At 49.3% G+C, this 17,343-nt stretch overlaps 9 protein-coding genes across 9 annotated transcripts; 4 read left to right on the plus strand and 5 right to left on the minus strand.

Annotated features, from left to right (window-relative positions):
• Window positions 1-1,822, plus strand: APUU_40561S (threonine dehydratase, biosynthetic; the record flags this gene model as incomplete). The annotated part of the gene is made up of 3 exons (XM_041703646.1): window positions 1-186; window positions 244-460; window positions 522-1,822. The coding sequence occupies 3 exons, from the start codon at window positions 1-3 to the stop codon at window positions 1,820-1,822; spliced, it is 1,704 nt and encodes a 567-aa protein (XP_041556311.1).
• A 528-nt stretch (window positions 1,823-2,350) lies between these two features.
• On the plus strand, window positions 2,351-2,870 carry APUU_40562S (50S ribosomal protein L36; the record flags this gene model as incomplete). Its single annotated transcript, XM_041703647.1, has 3 exons — window positions 2,351-2,620; window positions 2,718-2,752; window positions 2,831-2,870. The coding sequence occupies 3 exons, from the start codon at window positions 2,351-2,353 to the stop codon at window positions 2,868-2,870; spliced, it is 345 nt and encodes a 114-aa protein (XP_041556312.1).
• A 452-nt stretch (window positions 2,871-3,322) lies between these two features.
• Window positions 3,323-5,111, minus strand: UGA2_1 (NAD-dependent succinate-semialdehyde dehydrogenase; the record flags this gene model as incomplete). Its single annotated transcript, XM_041703648.1, has 4 exons — window positions 3,323-3,440; window positions 3,506-4,775; window positions 4,844-4,931; window positions 4,989-5,111. The coding sequence occupies 4 exons, from the start codon at window positions 5,109-5,111 to the stop codon at window positions 3,323-3,325; spliced, it is 1,599 nt and encodes a 532-aa protein (XP_041556313.1).
• Window positions 5,112-5,636: 525 nt separating this feature from the next.
• Window positions 5,637-7,556, minus strand: APUU_40564A (uncharacterized protein; the record flags this gene model as incomplete). Its single annotated transcript, XM_041703649.1, has 1 exon — window positions 5,637-7,556. One exon carries the CDS (start codon window positions 7,554-7,556, stop codon window positions 5,637-5,639), a length of 1,920 nt encoding a protein of 639 aa, XP_041556314.1.
• A 589-nt stretch (window positions 7,557-8,145) lies between these two features.
• On the minus strand, window positions 8,146-10,302 carry nop7 (mRNA-binding ribosome synthesis protein NOP7; the record flags this gene model as incomplete). The annotated part of the gene is made up of 3 exons (XM_041703650.1): window positions 8,146-10,067; window positions 10,126-10,224; window positions 10,281-10,302. 3 exons carry the CDS (start codon window positions 10,300-10,302, stop codon window positions 8,146-8,148), a joined length of 2,043 nt encoding a protein of 680 aa, XP_041556315.1.
• Window positions 10,303-10,557: 255 nt separating this feature from the next.
• APUU_40566S (GPI-anchor transamidase subunit GAB1) lies at window positions 10,558-12,053 on the plus strand (the record flags this gene model as incomplete). Its single annotated transcript, XM_041703652.1, has 5 exons — window positions 10,558-10,699; window positions 10,758-10,822; window positions 10,878-11,080; window positions 11,134-11,756; window positions 11,815-12,053. The coding sequence occupies 5 exons, from the start codon at window positions 10,558-10,560 to the stop codon at window positions 12,051-12,053; spliced, it is 1,272 nt and encodes a 423-aa protein (XP_041556316.1).
• Window positions 12,054-12,097: 44 nt separating this feature from the next.
• Window positions 12,098-13,131, minus strand: APUU_40567A (N-terminal L-serine N(alpha)-acetyltransferase NAT4; the record flags this gene model as incomplete). The annotated part of the gene is made up of 2 exons (XM_041703653.1): window positions 12,098-12,885; window positions 12,999-13,131. 2 exons carry the CDS (start codon window positions 13,129-13,131, stop codon window positions 12,098-12,100), a joined length of 921 nt encoding a protein of 306 aa, XP_041556317.1.
• A 542-nt stretch (window positions 13,132-13,673) lies between these two features.
• APUU_40568A (uncharacterized protein) lies at window positions 13,674-14,926 on the minus strand (the record flags this gene model as incomplete). Its single annotated transcript, XM_041703654.1, has 6 exons — window positions 13,674-13,840; window positions 13,895-14,040; window positions 14,114-14,451; window positions 14,500-14,604; window positions 14,663-14,809; window positions 14,858-14,926. 6 exons carry the CDS (start codon window positions 14,924-14,926, stop codon window positions 13,674-13,676), a joined length of 972 nt encoding a protein of 323 aa, XP_041556318.1.
• A 741-nt stretch (window positions 14,927-15,667) lies between these two features.
• On the plus strand, window positions 15,668-17,282 carry FRS2 (phenylalanine--tRNA ligase subunit alpha; the record flags this gene model as incomplete). The annotated part of the gene is made up of 2 exons (XM_041703655.1): window positions 15,668-17,124; window positions 17,189-17,282. The coding sequence occupies 2 exons, from the start codon at window positions 15,668-15,670 to the stop codon at window positions 17,280-17,282; spliced, it is 1,551 nt and encodes a 516-aa protein (XP_041556319.1).
• Window positions 17,283-17,343: the final 61 nt, after the last annotated feature.

The raw sequence follows: 17,343 nt of genomic DNA on the forward strand, positions 1-17,343 counted from the left end.
ATGACCGATCAAGCGTCTGCGAATGGCGCAGCGACCCCAACGTCCTCGAAGTTGAGCACCCTGGCTCTAACGGAATACTCTGCCATCCCCACCCCTACTTCCGAAAAGGATGAATACAAGGGACCTGACAGCCCGCCATCTTGGGATATTCCTGATGCCTTCCTACTTCCCAATGGCTACCCAGATGTGAGACCTTCTTCTTCCCAATCCAGGTCACTTCACCTCTGACGTTGTTATCTTTAGTACCTTCGCCTGATCTTGACATCCCGCGTTTACGAGATAACCACCGAATCCCCACTTCACCATGCCGTTAACCTCAGTAACCGCATGGAATGCCGAGTCCTCCTCAAGCGGGAGGATATGCTACCTGTATTCAGCTTCAAGCTCCGCGGAGCTTACAATAAGATGGCTCACTTATCCCACGAACAGCGGTGGAAAGGAGTTGTTGCGTGCTCAGCAGGTAACTCCTTTCAATAGACCTTGCTATATGAGACAAGAGCTGATCAGATTCTACTGTATAGGTAATCATGCTCAGGGTGTTGCGTACTCGGCTCGCAAACTGAAGATTCCCGCCACCATCGTCATGCCTTCGGGTACACCTGCCATCAAGCACCTGAATGTCGCTCGACTTGGCGGTAGCGTCGTCCTCCATGGAAATGATTTTGATGGCGCTAAAGAAGAGGCCCACCGTTTGGAAAAGACGCACGGCCTTACAAGCATTCCGCCTTTCGATGACCCGTATGTTATTGCTGGACAAGGAACCATTGGAATGGAAATTCTGCGCCAGGCAAATTTGGACAAGCTTGAGGCCGTTTTCTGCGCCATTGGAGGAGGAGGTTTGATTTCCGGTGTCGGCGTCTACCTGAAGCGTATTGCGCCGCACGTCAAGGTGATCGGAGTGGAAACACATGATGCCAGCGCAATGGCCCAATCGTTAAGCGAAGGTTCCCGTGTACTATTGAATGAAGTGGGTCTTTTCGCGGATGGCACAGCAGTCAAGACTGTTGGATCAGAATGCTATCGTGTGGCTCGTGAAGTATTGGATGAGATTATCCTAGTCTCCACGGACGAAACCTGCGCTGCGATCAAGGATGTTTTCGAAGACACACGGTCTATCATCGAACCCGCGGGTGCTCTCGCCATTGCAGGCTTGAAGAAATACGTCGCGAAATACCCTAGCCCTCACACCAGCCGTGAGCTGGTTGCAATTACCTCCGGGGCGAATATGGACTTCGACCGATTGCGGTTTGTTGCAGAGCGTGCTGCTTTAGGTGAGCGCAAAGAAGCCCTCCTGAGTGTCAAGATCCCTGAGCAGCCGGGTGCTTTCGCCAAATTAGTGGAGATCGTTCTTCCACATGCCGTCACTGCGTTTAACTACCGCTATGCGGACGAAAACTCTGCCGATGTCCTCATGGGTATTTCCTTGTCCGCCTCGACTGGCCGTGATGATCTGGCAAAGATTATGGCTGAGCTAGCCAGAGGTGGTATGGACTCAAGAGATCTTAGCGATGACGAGCTTGCTAAACGGCACGTGCGTTTCCTGGTTGGCGGACGTAGTGATGTGAGCAACGAGCGCTTGTTTATGTTTGAGTTCCCTGAACGACCAGGAGCGCTAGCCAAGTTCCTCACGACCCTTCGTCCCACCCAGAACATCTCTCTATTCCACTACCGGAACTATGGTGGCGATGTTGGCAAGGTTTTGGCCGGCATTCAGTGTCCCGAGTCCGAGAAGGAAGATCTCGAGGCTTTCCTACGTGACCTCGGGTATCCGTTCACTGAAGAGACCGAGTCCGAAACATACAAAACTTTCCTTCGTCGTTAAAAATATGTTAGACGGTTTATGTGTTCCTTGAGTCATGCGTTTCACAGCTACATAGCGAATCATTCGGCGTTCGGATTGGATTAGGGCGGAATTGGTGATTTTGTTTCTGGAAGGTTGTAAAGATCAATTACTACCTCCTGTATAGAGTTGTAATAAGGCTATTTTTATGCCCATAGTTAGACGACCCGTAACTTCATGAGTACGAAAGGTTATGCCCAAAGTATCACAGATTCTCCTTCGCACTTTCCATCCAGCAACTCAAATATTATTTCTAAATAATACATTCCTTGATCTTCGAAAAGATGATTCGAAGAAAGGACATTGGTTGACCAACCAAACCATGAGAGCCGCTGTAGCTCGGAATCGCGGCATTACTAAAAGTCCGATATCTTTTCGTCCGATCCCTCAGACAACCCCCAAGGTAGACGGCAGCGAGATCCTAAAGACCCAACACCTCAACTCGAACCCGGTGAGGTCTTGCCCGTCCCTACGATAATTACCTCCGGGGCCTCTGTGTGCAACGAAAGCATGGTCTCCCTCCGTTCTCTCGTCGGTCCGTCGACCGCCCTCCTCCGCCAATTTCTTCCCCGACACAGCAACCTCCGAGCCCTCGCCCGGCCGTTCTCGCAATTATCGCAACTCACAATTAACAACGGTTTACGGCTGCTGCGCTCAGGAAATGGATCTACAAAATCGACTGAAGTTGGTGTCGGTGCTGTTTCTGCTGTGAAGCAGCTCGAGCAGGTCCGCGGGATGAAGACGCGATCGTCTGTTAAGCGACTATGTGAGGGGTGCAAGGTACGTGCCGCATTCGGTGGTTTATTTTTGGAACGAAGTTCTAGTGTCGTTCGTTCGGAGTGTGAGAGTTGGGCTGACGAGGGGTTTTTAATTATAGCCTGTGCGGAGAAAGAACCGGGTTTACATCATTTGGTGAGTTTTTGTCTATCTAGGCAGGAATTGGATTCTGTCTGGTTGGGTTGAATGAATACTAACGGACGATGCGTGTAGCTCAAAGAACCCGAAACACAAGCAACGTCAAGGGAAATAGATCTGGTGAAGATCGAAAAGGGGAGGAAGATATCGAGTTTGAAGGCTTGTTCGCTTGGGAATTCCGAACTCGAATAGGGTTGCAAAATAGGAGACACTACGGTCACCAGGATTCTCTACGTACTTCTCCGGAGACGCACCTTAATACTCGCTTTCCGGATATTTTGTCCGGTTCAATGGGACATGACCAACTGGTTGGTTGCGGCGCATATGTTCTGTAATGTATTATTTGCATGTAAATTAGATTCCGGCAATATCATTTTCCACTTTACTTCGGTGTTTTCAAAATTATGTGGTTTCTTGTCACATTCACCTACTTTAGCACTTTCAAGAACTGTACATCCTCAAAGGCAATGTGCAGATACACTTCAAAATAATTCATGTATTATATCCGTCAATATCATAACAAGCAAACAGCTCCAATAAGTTCCATCGTCCAAAGTGCTTTTTTTTTTACGACTGCAGGGGTTCGCCCATTCCACCGAACGTGACGCTCTTGACGGTAAGGAACTCATCAATACCATACTTGCTACCCTCACGGCCAAAGCCACTCTGCTTGACACCACCAAACCTAATTATATAATTAGCTCTGCAGTTGTAGATTAAGCTAAGAGCGGTTGAAAGGGAGTGACTTACGGAGACGCGACATCACTGATAAGACCGGTGTTGGCGCCAACCATACCGACTTCTAGAGCCTCAGCAACACGGAAGATGCGCTTGACGTTGCCACTGAAGAAGTACCCGGCAAGACCAACTTCAGCCTCGTTAGCTAGATCGACAACTTCCTTTTCGGTCTCAAATGGGAACAAGCCGGCGACAGGTCCGAATGTCTCCTCGGAGGCAATCTTCATGTCCTTACTCATGTCCGTCAGGACTGTAAGATCATAGAAGTTGGGGCCCAAGTCAGACAGTTTCTGGCCGCCAGCAACAAGCTTGGCACCTTTAGAGACGGCATCTTGTACGTGCTGGTCAACCTTATCGACTGCGCGATCGTGGATGACGGGGCCATGAGTGATTCCTTCCTCGAAACCACCACCGACCTTGAAATCCTTGACCTTGGCAACGAATCGTTTGACAAATTCACCGTAGATGCCCTTTTGAATGTAGATCCGGTTTGCACAGACGCATGTTTGGCCCGAGCTTCGGAATTTGGAGGCAATGGCACCTGCAACTGCGGCATCGAGGTCGTCGACGTCGTCGAAGACGATGAAAGGAGCGTTACCACCGAGTTCCCAGGATACCTTCTTGATTGTGGAGGCCGATTGCTTCATCAGAAGCCTACCAACGTTTGTCGAGCCTGTGAAGGACACCTTACGGACGTCTGAATGGGTAGTTATCGTCTCACCGACTTCTGGGGTGTTGTGCATAGATGTAACAATATTAACGACACCCTTGGGGATACCGGCACGATTCGCCAATTCGGCAAGGGCGTTTGCAGTGAAGGGAGTCTCTCCAGGAGACTTAGTAACCACAGTACATCCGGCAGCAAGAGCAGGACCAATCTTTCGTGTAATCATAGCTGCGGGGAAGTTCCATGGGGTAATCAGACCGCAAACACCGACAGGCTGTTTGACAGTCATCACGCGGTTGCCGGGAACAGAAGCTGGGATGGTATCGCCATAGATCCGGGGTGCCTCTTCACTGAACCATTCGAAGAAGGCGGCGGCGTAGTTGACTTCTCCCTTAGCATCTGCAAGCGGCTTTCCGTTTTCCCATGTGATCAAGGTTGCCAGATCTTCGGCATTATCCATCATCAGTTGGTACCATCGTCGGAGCATCCTGGCTCGCTCACGGGCCAGAGTTGTTCGGAACTTGGGGAAAGCCTCGTTGGCCGCCTGGATTGCTTTCTCGGTATCTGATGCATTGAACTCCGGGCATGTTCCAATTAGTTTTCCAGTAGCAGGGTCTGAGGATAATATTAGCTATCGTGCCCGCTACTAGCTATCTCGAGAGCTCGCGAGAGCGCAGGCATACCGTGAACTTCGAATGTCTTTCCCGAGCCTGAATCCACCCATTCGCCATTGACAAAGGCTTTCTGGATGAATAATGACTTGTCTTTTAGCTATAAGAAGGTTAAGTTAGCTAGAGTTCTGGAAAAGCATTGCGGGGCCATGCTTACTGGAGGCACTGTGTACCCCGTGGAATAGAGTCGCTGAGCATGAATATGAGAAGGCATTGTGTATGGGTATTTAGGTAGCGGTCGCAATAACTGTCTTGAGAGGGGGCGTATGATCTTCTCCATCTTTATAAGATCTGTTCTTGACAATGTATCGGGGAAAAGACCGAGAAGATACCAGGAGCAGTTGGAGTTCCCGAATCAACTTGGACTCGCACCCGGCGTGAAAATCGGTCGTTTGCAGTAGCGCTTTCTGAAATTGGAGCCAATTGGATGATTTTGCCAGTGTTGGAGAAAATAACGGCCAACCCGATTATTCATTTCTGAGAGTGCCCAGGCCTCAACAGCGTCTCTTAAGTTGTGCTCTTCCCCATTCCTCTCGCCGAGGGGAGCTATAGACCACGTGATTTACGTCATGATGAAGCCGAGATCTGCCCTTTTATTGGCCAGTTTTTCCGGACCTTTCCTTATCAATGGCAGATATTATTGGTTCGTGCAGCCGATGTCTAGGTCGATTTCGGTCTTCGTTGCGGCAAGCCTGGGGAAGAGAAAGGGCAGTCCCATGGATTTAACAATATACGGAGTACAGTTTCCTTTGCGAAACAGATTCCAAACTCTGCTTCAGTAAAGCCATTTGCATATATAATAATATTATTCGGACATATCAGAGTCGTACCCAGACTGCACCCCGCTGCGTGTTTGCGATTTGTTATCTTTCGGCTGATAACTTGGGTGCATCGTTTTTAGATGCTGATTCAGATTCCATCGTCGAGAAAACCCCTTCGTATGGCGATTACATTTCTTGAAGGGGCACACCAAGTCCTGCTCTCTCTTCGCGCCATTGTCTCTGGAGAATGATGCCTTGTCGGCAGATTTGAGAGCAGTCTTGCCAGCTGGTGAAGTGGAGCGTTTTCTAGTAGAGGTCTCACGATGCGGTGGTAAATGACTTGTGGGCGCCGGGTACGCAAGGGGTTCGTCTTGTCCCAATGCAACCAAGCCGCCTTGTGTATATGTCCACTCGAGCACACTCTCCATAAACTGTGGGCCAGGGTCGTCGGGGATCACTGGAAATGGAAATTCCATATCCTCGCCCACTAGAGCGGAGAATCGCCGAGCGGCACGCCGAAGGACGGCTGGCGGCAGCCCTATCATAGAGGCGATACCTGCGACATCTTTCCAATCTGTTAGCCCGGATCGGCCATTGCTAATTCTAGAATTAGAGCGTGATATTGGCCTTGAGTTACTCTCGGTGTGAGCATTGCTCTGCTGTGATGACTGGGATGCTCGCAGTATGCGCTTGCGGCCTCTAGAATAGCCTCGCTCTGGTGCTCGTACAGATCTTTTTCTGGAAGATGACGCACGCCTGCGAATCCCATCTGTATCGGTATGGCTGGCTTCCGTTGGTGTGTTCCTGGAATAGACACTACTCATATCAGATGCCAATGATGAGCTCCGCGCTCGTTTTCTGCCTCTTGAGCGGCTTCGGTTTGACCGACCATCGTCGGAATATGGTGCTCCATGGAAGCGATGAAGTCCCATGAGCAAGTCTTCGAATTGGGTGATCACATTTCGAGCAAGTGGTCGTAGTTTTCGCCGCGATTCGTCGTCGTCTAACTGGACTACTGGGCGAAGGTGTGACCGCGCAGTTTCCTGCTCACTTTCCCACTCCGTTGTAGAGAAGCCATCACCCTCGCTCCGCTGACTGGCTTTCAGATCCCCTTCGGTGCCAAATACACCTCCATCAGTGTCTGACTGAGCACCGCCTTTCCTGTCTGGGGCGGCTGGCGAGGCCCATTCCCTAGAGTTGAACCGTTCTTTTGATGTTTTCAATAGAAGCGCTGTGATACACTCTTCAAGCTCTGCGCTAGGCCGCAGATCTGACTTCATTCTAAAGGTCCATCTGTCGTCTTCTAGCCGTCGGAGACGCTCACCAGCGCGAGGAACTTCGTCACTAGACATTGGCCAGGCTGACCATTCTTCCAGCATGTTGGGTATGTTGGTGTTATCTAATTCATTATCGTTCGATTCGCTCTCATCCATTTGATCCACATTCTCACTTCCCAAATTCGCAACCCCCTGTGACTGTAGGATATGGGCATTGTACAAATGAGCTGCTAGATCCCTAGCGCGAATCTCATCTAAAGATTCGACTATTTCCCTGTCATCTCGTGTCAAACTCAGCCATAGATGCGCCGGTCCATGGAACCTGTTGGGACGATATGCAGGTGGGGACTTGGAGATTTCACTTTCTCGTGTCCTCGATGTAGACTTCCCGTGTGGATCAGGTAAAGTCTGGGTGACGGAATAATGTCCCCTTGGGGAGTTTGAGGTTTCCCTTTCGCTGGTTTGTATGTAATCTAGATCGTCATCAGATGCATCATATTCGACACTCGGGCCACCCGCCGCCGTAGCGTGGCCGTCGAGTTGATTTAGGGTTTCATCTTCTTGAGAATGCGGGTACCGAACTTGGTCGATAGTACCCTGGCTGGAGCCCCCAAATAAGGATTGGTATGGTTGGGCAGAAGGAGGAACACTCGAGTGTTGTGATTGAGCGTCCGAGTAGAAGGACATGCCTTAAGCTTCATAAAAGCATGGACGTCTATGACCAGCTTTGAGGGAAATTGAAAGGAACACACGAAGATAATGGTATAGCATGGGAGTATTTGCAGCCGCACCCGTTGGCGCGACGTTGCTGGAAGGAGCGAGCTATGATATTGCGTCGGGGTTGCTGAGTTGCGAATGCTCACTTGGTTCTGCGGGTGATTTTTTTGATACGACTTGACGATAAGATAAGATTCACCTCTATGTTTGTCTTGTTTGTATACATATCCTGATCACATGACTTTACATGTATGCCTCACCAAGGAAAGAAGATCATTGTTGAACTTCACAGCATGAACTAGCGTGGTTACAATAATGATCGGTACTCTTGCATGACAAGAGCACAGTAAAACTTTTGTAATCGGCCCGGAGAATAGGTAATGATGCAGGAAGTTGTCACTTGGATTGTATGTATACTGCATTCTATATGGAACAGTTGCAGACTAGAAGTCTATCAAGGTAAATATGACACAGAATATCAATACGCCTAAACTACCGACTATTCCCATACTAATCAATGGATATCATTTCCATTACCCAACTTTTAATGCCTCCCCATTTATTTTTCCTCGCCCTTCTCGAGCTTTCTCCGCTTGGACCGCAGCTTCGCAGATTCATCTGACTGCTTCTTGTTCGAGTACATCATCTTCTCCAGCAACTTCCGCTTCTTGCGACTCATCATCATCTTCTGTCTCTCCAGCTCCTCCTCCTCTTGGCGCTTCTTAGAAGCCATCTTCTTCGCCTGGGACTTCTTCTTGACTGATGCATCAGCGGTGCCGTTAGACGAGAAGGGAAGACCAGCGGCCTCAGCCTCTAGCTCCTTCTGATGTTGAGTTCGGACAGTCTCCTCTTCATCCTCGGACTCGGAACCAGCATCTTCGTCCTCAATACCAGCGAAATCCTCTTCTTCTTCTTCCTCTTCTTCATCACTCTCCTCGTCGTCATCAGTGCCAGCGACATCCATGCCGCCATTTTCAGACTCATCCTCCGACTCATCCTCATCCTCAGGCTCAACGGCCTTCGTGGGCGCAGATTTCTCCTCGCCAGCTTCCTCCATCTCTTCGTCGCTCTCCTCCTCTGCAGCTATATCGGCTTCACCTTCTTCTTCCTGCTCGGCCAAGCTAGCGCGGGGATCGTAGCCACCCTTCTTAGACTTAACCCACGGGCTGAGATGGGGCGGGAGGGTGGCACCAGGGGCATACAGGTCAGGGCGTAGGAGCTTTCCCTCGTTAATTGAATCCCAAATCCACTGGGGCTGGACATATGTGCGGCCGGGAATCCGAGTGCCAGGTTTCACTCTCTGCACGCCATTGGAACCCTCTTCAGCAGGGGCGGGGATAGCGGGGAGAGAAGCCTCAGGTAGGGAGGGTCGATCCACGATCTGGTGAGTGATGCGGGGATCGGCTTCGTTGTGGGTGAAAGCACCATCGCCGAGAACAGTATCCCATCCAATTCGCTTGCAGCCAAACGCGCGGAGGATGAATTCAAGAGGAGCCTTCGGGGCCTCTCGAGATATGTAGACTGTGAACGGTGCGAAGAGTGAGCCGGCTTGGTCGCCACTGATATCCGGTTGGGGAAGGGTGTCAGCCTCGGGAGCCGCTGGCTCAAACTTGTCGATGGCGTCTGTGGCTTCTTCGGTAGTCTCGGTGATTTGTTCACCGCTGTTTTTATCCAAACCGGCTTTCTTAATCACCTTGTCAACCTTCTTCTGGACTTCAGCAGAGACCTCCTGGTTGGCGGCATCATTTGAGGGCTTGCTACCCCCTTCAATGGCCTTCGGGGTCTCTCCGACTGTGCGCCCTTCCAGAGTGAAAGCCGCCAGTTCAGCTCCGTTCTCATCGCTCCGAGTGTCAAACTTCGGTGGGTATCTAAGGCCAATCGAAGAGTACAGGCGATAGTTGACGAAACCCAGCAGGGTGGTGTAAAATTCAACGAAAGTGGCCATAATCCGATAATCCACATCACCATTGACTCTTTGTACAAACCGGTAGGGGATCAGCCACATAATATCTTGGCCTTGGATTGTCGCCTGGTAGTAAATACCCTTGATTGAAAGGAAAGATTTCCGTAGAGAGTTTGTCGTGATCAGGTAGTGTTGGAATTCGTGGGTAAGACGTTGGCACAGTGCAATGGTCTTGGGCGGGACGTGGTTGTCAGAGGGCAAGTTCGCAAAAAGGAAAAGAAGAGATAGCGCATCATCGAGATCTCTTAAAGCATCAATGAACGTAGGGTAACGCTCCTTGATAACATGGTCCAGAGTCAACTTCGGCGCATGATTCTTCTCCAAGCGGGCGGCATCGCCGACTTGTCCACGTCCGAGAGATCGAGCGATTTTCTTTGCAAGCGCTTTCTGGTCGCGGAATTTCCGGAGCAACGGCTCGTGGAGAAGGTATTGGATATCCTTCGTGTAATAGAAGGTCGTGTTCTGAGTAGACGATTTGGAGGCCTTCTTCTTGCTGCGAGGCTCACGGGGGTAAATTCCTGCAGATGGGCATTAGTCTTACTGATCAAAGAATCGCGACGAATTTCAGGTACAAACCTTTGAAAATGCATAGTCGACGAAAGTCTGGCAGAGAAATCTGAAGTTTGCGCACCGCCTGCGTTCTGGTAATATAGTTTTTGGCCTGGCCAGAGGTTCCTAGAAGACGGATATTAGAATGAGACACTTAAAATCAGTCGAGAATTACTTCTTACCCTTCTTCTTGATTTTGGCCATGATTGCGACTTGGTTGGCAAAACGGGGTGGAGATGGAAAGGAATTATTCTGTTCTCCCAAAAATTTGAACTTTTTTTCCGCAGAGAAAAGCTCGGGTGGTCCGTGCACCAAAACCCGCGGAGGCTTGGCACGTGAGGATGAATGGCTCTGGACAGGTGGAGGACCAAACCAACTTCCTCGAGCAGCCCTGGAGCCTCAATCAAGGACTCATTCTTGCAGTGCTGTGCTCGGTCTCCTCGGTTGACTCAAGCCATTATGCCTGTCGATCGCAGGAAGGCTGCTGTATTTGGTGGCGCCCTCGCCTTGCGACTACTACTCTTGCTTTTGTTTCCCTCCCTGCCTGACTTACTGACAGGCCGAGTGGAGGTCTCGACACCGGTGACCAGCTTCAAGAGGCGTAAGTCTCCATTGAACCTCCCGATTATGTGGGAACTTTGTTAACATGAATGTTACAGTCCAGGAAGGTCTTTTTCTTTACAACCGCAATGTATCACCTTACGACGGAGGCGTCTTCCACCAAGTAAGTAGCGGGGATCGAGCACCTCCAGCCAGCTCTGCTAATGCTATATGTGCAGGCTCCGCTTCTACTTCCGATATTCTCCCTTTTGCCGAACGCCCAAGAGTGTCCTCTTCCAACTGCACTTTTTTACTCGCTTGTCGACTTGCTCAATGCGAATGCTCTCATTACTATCTCCGATTCCGCACAGGCGGTTTCCGGTATATGGTACTCGTCAATAAGGAAGCACCTCAAATGGGACGGAGCTGTGGTTGCAGCTTGGTATGGAATTAAATCATATATTCGAGTGGATGCGTGGTGCTGATACGGACCAGGTTCCTCTTTAACCCCTTTACTATCGCAACGTGCCTCGGACGATCAACCGCAGTATTTACCTCGACCGGAATTCTCTATGCACTTTCCGCGGCGGTTCAAGGCCACACCCTCAATTCTATGTTCGCATTAGGGTTTGCGTCGTATCTGTCTATCTATCCGGCCCTTCTATTCATCCCTCTCGTCCTCCTTTGCTATGATAGACAGGTCCAGCGCAGCCAAAGCTCGCCCTCTGTTGCTCTATTCGTGGTGAAATATTTCGCGGTCTTTCTTCTAAGCGTCGCGGGGCTCCTTGGGATATCTCTTCTAATTATTGGCGATTTTCCCACTCTAATCTCTGCAACATACGGCTTCCAGCTGCTCGTTCCAGACCTTACCCCCAATATTGGTCTTTGGTGGTACTTCTTCATCGAAATTTTCGACTCGTTCCGGGACTTTTTTCTCGGCGTTTTCTGGCTCCATCTAGCAGCATATGCCGGTAGTCTGACTGTGCGGCTACGTCGACAACCTTTGTTTGTCGTCACCTCACTGCTGGGGATCTTTGCGGTCTTCAAGCCGTATCCGAGTATTTCGGATGCTTCACTATATTTCGCTCTTCTCCCGCTTTACCGACACATCTTCCCTTGTGAGCATCCTCATTTACCCCATTCCAAAGTTGTCGTTCGGGTAGCTAACCCAACTAGTGATGCGCTACACCTTTTTCTCCGTTTCGGCTATTCTCTATGCCTCGTTACTGGGTCCTGCTTTTTACCACCTCTGGATCTACGCCGGCTCTGGGAATGCCAACTTCTTCTATGCGATTACTCTTGTGTGGAGTTTAGGTCTATCACTCGTCATTGCGGATACGGTCTTCGCTGCGCTCCGCGACGAATGGGAACAAGAAAACCCGGATAAGCGCGGCAAATCCGTCAAACAGGTGTAAATATACTTCTATCTATAAATTGTGCATTAACGGCTAGGTGTCTTCTAGCGCAAGTTTTTGGACATAATCATATAGTCCGCCTCCTTCACATTTCCATTTCTCAGTTTCCGCGGGCGCGGAGAGCTCTCATCCTCTGTATATCCCACCCTCATGTAGAATTTGAGCGCACGACTATTCGATTTGAAAACAGTCAGCATCGCCTTCTCGAGACCAATGGCCCGTCCTATCCGCTCAAATCTTTCCATTAACTCCTCTCCTAATCCCTGGCTCTGCACTTTCGGCATAAGGTGAATCTCATAACAGTATAGCACCTCATAGCCATCTTCATATGTAACCATAAATTCAATGAAGCCTGCAAATTCCCCAGTATCAGAGCTTTGATCGTCTCCCTCAACATTTTCATATCCATTAGGGATATTGGCTGTTGCGCGGCGTCGCAAAATCATGTACTTCATATCAGGGAGCTTCATCTCTTTCCTCTTTTCCGACGCTGACCAGCCCATGCTAGAGTCCTTGTATGCGGCTGATGATGTTAACTCGATCAGCTTGAAGCATGACTCCAGGTCTGTAGCAGGAATTGTGGATGCTGCGTGGACAGAAATCTCGTATGAGTTGTGCCTTTCGCTCTCTGGTATCTGCGAGGGGGCGTTGTCTTGTGATTGTGATACATTTTCTTCAGTTTGTGCTGAGCAAATTTTACCCCCTAGCTCCTTCACCTTTTTTTGGAAATTTAGCTCCGAGGGAGGAATATGTAAGGATATGAACTCCTCCCGCGATAATGCATTCGTGCGCTCCACTAATGGGAGTGGCTTTGATTTTGGTTTTGGTTTACCTAGAAAGTGTTAGTTGCTCTCATGCATAGATTCCTTCCCGATTTTTAGTGGGGGAAAACGAAAACACGAGCATTATATACACAAAATAGACATAACGCTTTATTCTACTCACCAGATGCAGTTTTTGTAGGGATTTTCTTTATGGCCTCCCGGATTTTCCGCGTCGCGCGGCGAACTGGTGGCATAGTTGATGTCCAGCTAGGATTTCTGTAGTGAAAAGATTTCCTCCCGGGTTTCGATGTCATATAATTCCTCTAGGCTATTCGCGCAGGCTTCAGGTGATAAAGTCGATTGTTGTATGTGGTTTAGAAATGCTGGGGTTCTGAAGGTTAAGTGATGATGGATACTTCGCGTTCGCGTCGGAGTTGGGGTTAATCTCCGAAGTATACCAAGATTCGGTCAACTCTTGTTAATGATTGGAGTGACATACATATGGATTCCTTGTTTCGAGAAAAAAGCCATTTTGTTCGGTTTTAATCACGTATTGGGGCTCTTATTACTGAAACCCGATAATGCTGTTCCGAAATAACTTTTACTCGCGTGTAAATCAAAGTCCAACGAGATTTGCAGCTAATTTATATATCTCAGGGATACATCAAATACATACACAAGAAACCTGAATACATTATTACAATCACAGATTTACAATTATATTTGATCATTATAAAGGAATAAAATGTAAAATACACAGCTACGATTACGGATGCATGTACTATAGGCAAGTGCCATATTTCATTGGCTTAATATAGCATACGACGCTGAGACAACTGCCATGCATACAAGTTCATCATGCAGCCGCTCTTTGTTCTGCAGCATTTTGTTCTGCTCGACGTTCAGCCTCTTCAGCTCCCAGCTCCCCAAAAATATCAATTCCCCATCGGAAGGGATAGTTGTAGCGCTGGTTTCTGTCAAGCTTGTTGAGGGTTTCGAATTCGGCGTCCGGAATGACAAAGTCTGAATGCATTAGTCTACTTGATGGAAATATAGGAATGCTCATAGGGTTCATACCCTGGAAGTTGCCCTCAATGCGGGACGGCGTGACACTCTTTGGTAGGACAGATGTACCACGTTGCACTGCCCAGGAGATCAGGACGGCTGCTGGGTCTTTGCCTAGACGATTGGCAATTTCTTTGACGGTGGGGTCATCAACAACTCTGTCACGTCACCGGTTAGTAACAACGAAATTCATTATTTAGGTATGAATCTATTGAAAAGAGAAGGGAATACCTAGGTGCATTGTAGATGTTGTTTCCGAGAGGACTATAGGCGACTGTGAGGATGTTCTTGTCTTTGGAGTACTGAGTAAGTTTGGGCTGCTGGAGGTATGGGTGAGCCTCGATCTGGTTGACGGCAGGAGGGATCTCTGCAGTTTTGAGCAGCTCTTCCAGCTTTTCGATGGTAAAATTGCTGACACCGATACTCCTGATCTTGCCCGCTTTGACGAAATCCTCCAGCACCTTCCAAGTATCAGCTATTGGTACATCTGCTAGACGGAAGCGTTTCGTTGTAGGGTCAATCGGAGTGAGAGTTTCATTTGTGTGCTCGAATGCGACGGGCCAGTGAATCTGAAATTTGTTAGAAACATTCCTTAGCAAGCTCACAACTAGACATACTAGATATAAATCGAGATAGTCCGTCTGAAGATCCTTCAACGTCTTGTTGAGTGCCTCCTCGACATTTTTGGGGTGGTGATGCGTGTTCCACAGCTTACTCGTGATCTTTAGGATAAGGTCAGTTCCAAATTCAATAGAGGACCGAAAACAGGTTAGCACTAACGAAGATCTGGTCTCGTGGCACACCAGATTTCTTCCATCCATTTCCCACTTCGTTCTCGTTTAGGTAGCATGCAGCGGCATCAATATGGCGGTACCCTGCGCGCAGCGCAGCATCGACGGCATTCTCAACTTCGTGAGGTTTGGAGAGCTACTCTGTCAGTGATATTGAACAGGAGCCTCAGTAAAATAAACGTACCCAAGTACCCAGACCGACTGCGGGAATGCTGTGTCCCGAGTTGAGCTTGAAAGAGCGTCCAAGAGACATGTTGTGTAGTTGGAGTCTGAAATGTATGCTGAGATGGTCGATTGAGAGGAAATGAAGACAGACAGACAGCGAGATGAAACCCAAGAGGAGGGGTACTTATACCCCTCATCAACCCCCTGGGCGCAGTTGGCGGATCGTCGCAATGCCTCCGATTATGTTCCAGCCGCGCTATGGTAATCCATCGCGAATTCGCGATTGCGCAATGGCAAACTCGTCATTTCAGGTACCGATCTCGAATTTCTTTTTGATTACATGATTAACTAAACCATTAACTAAATGCATCTTAAGGCGATCGCCCTCTTGACCTTCAAGAAAACTTGCTACAAAGATATAAGTACTTGTGTAGTACCGGTGTCACCACTACGGGACAATAGCCCGAATTGCACGGTAGATACTGGTAGATATCTTAACACCTGTATTTAAACTCAAAGAGAATCCGGCCATTAGGTGTATCTCATGTAACAAAAAGATTGTTTCGCGATCTCTAAGTAGGTATATGTAATTGAATTGAACATCAGTATTGACAAGTTGTAACTATAGAGAAGCGGGGCATAAACCCGCTCGGTCACGGGATGACACACTTGGCGCTGCTGCCCCGCCGTAATAATGAGGGCCCGAAGAAAAGAAGTGGGCGGGACGCTTTGAGTCAGTGAATATCCCAATTCCTGATCGAGTCCGCCAACACCGTCTGCCCTCTTCCTCCTCACGCCGGTCTATGTGCCGTGGCCTACAATTGCAACCATGGCGTCCGACTTAACGAACCCCGTCCTGGAGGCCTTGTCCACCTCCGAGGAGCCGATTCTCTCCAGCAAAGCCTTCCCCTCCACCCCCTCACTTCAAGTCAAAAGTGCGCTTGATCGGCTCGCTTCACGGCTTATGGTCGAATATGAAGCAATTAATGGTGAGGCTATTGCTCTGACGAAGGAAGGAGAGGACATCGTCGCCAATGGCAGTCACGAAGCTAAAGTTTTCCAGGCAGTGCTTGCTGCCATGGATGGGCTGAAGATCAAAGATTTGCCTGGAATTGTCGGGAAAGAAAACGCTCAAGTTGGACAGGGAAATGCTTTCAAGAAGGGCTGGATCAAGAAGGACAATGATGTCTTCCGTGCGACAGCCGAAACCATTGTCGACGACACTCAAGCCAACCTATTAAAAATCAAGGAGACCGGGGCCTTATCGGACGGCAAACTTCTAGCGGAACTGAGAAAGCGGAAGCTTGTCACTGTTCAGAAGGTTATTACCTATAAGATCTCAAAGGGCCCGAAGTATGCCAAGGAATTGGTCAAGGAGGAGACAGACTTGACGGTTGAGATGCTCCAGAATGGGTCATGGAAGACTGCCCATTTCAAACCTTACAACTTCAAGGCCAAGGGTGCGCCTCACCCCTCGGGTGCCTTCCACCCCCTCAACAAAGTCCGACAGGAGTTCCGAAACATCTTCTTTGAGATGGGTTTCGAGGAAATGCCGACCAACCGTTTCGTGGAGACCGGCTTCTGGAACTTTGACGCCCTATATGTGCCCCAACAACACCCCGCTCGTGATCTTCAAGACACCTTTTACATCTCCGACCCCGTCACGGCCGACCCTCCCCGCGCAGACCCTGAATTTGATCCCCACCGTCCTAAGAGCGTGTTCAAACCCTCCGGAACGGAGAAGAAACTTGACTACAAGGAATACTGGGAGAATGTGCGGCAGGTACACGAGGAAGGCAAGTACGGGTCGATCGGTTACCGCTACCCATGGAGTGCGGAAGAGTCATTGCGGCTGGTTCTTCGCACACACACCACCTCCGTCTCGACATACATGCTCCACAAGCTCGCCGCCAACCCGCGACCAGCCAGATATTTCAGTATTGACCGTGTCTTCCGTAACGAGGCGGTTGACGCGACACACTTGGCCGAGTTCCACCAGATTGAAGGTGTCATTGCTGACTTCGGCCTGACCCTCGGAGGTCTCATTGGCTTCATGGAAGTCTTCTTCGCCAAGATGGGCATCCACCAGCTCCGCTTCAAGCCTGCCTACAACCCTTACACCGAGCCCAGTATGGAGATCTTCGGTTACCACGATGGTCTAGGCAAGTGGGTGGAAATCGGAAACAGCGGTATGTTCCGGCCGGAGATGTTGGAGCCTATGGGCCTTCCCAAGGATATGAGAGTTTACGGATGGGGTCTCAGTCTTGAGAGACCAACCATGATCAAGTGAGTACTCCTGACATATGTAACACCGGAATGATTATATCTAACATAGGACCCTCCCCTTCAGGTACGCTGTGAGCAATATCCGAGAACTGCTCGGCCACAAGGTCGACCTCAACTTCATCGAAACAAATCCGGCGGTAAGATTAGAAAAGGAATAAATGAGTCAGAAACGAGAAAAAAGATGTGTTACGCAGTTGGCGATTCCTATCATGATTGAAC

This window comes from Aspergillus puulaauensis, chromosome 4 (genome assembly GCF_016861865.1).
Source record: "Aspergillus puulaauensis MK2 DNA, chromosome 4, nearly complete sequence".
Classification (NCBI taxonomy): Eukaryota; Fungi; Ascomycota; class Eurotiomycetes; order Eurotiales; family Aspergillaceae; genus Aspergillus; species Aspergillus puulaauensis.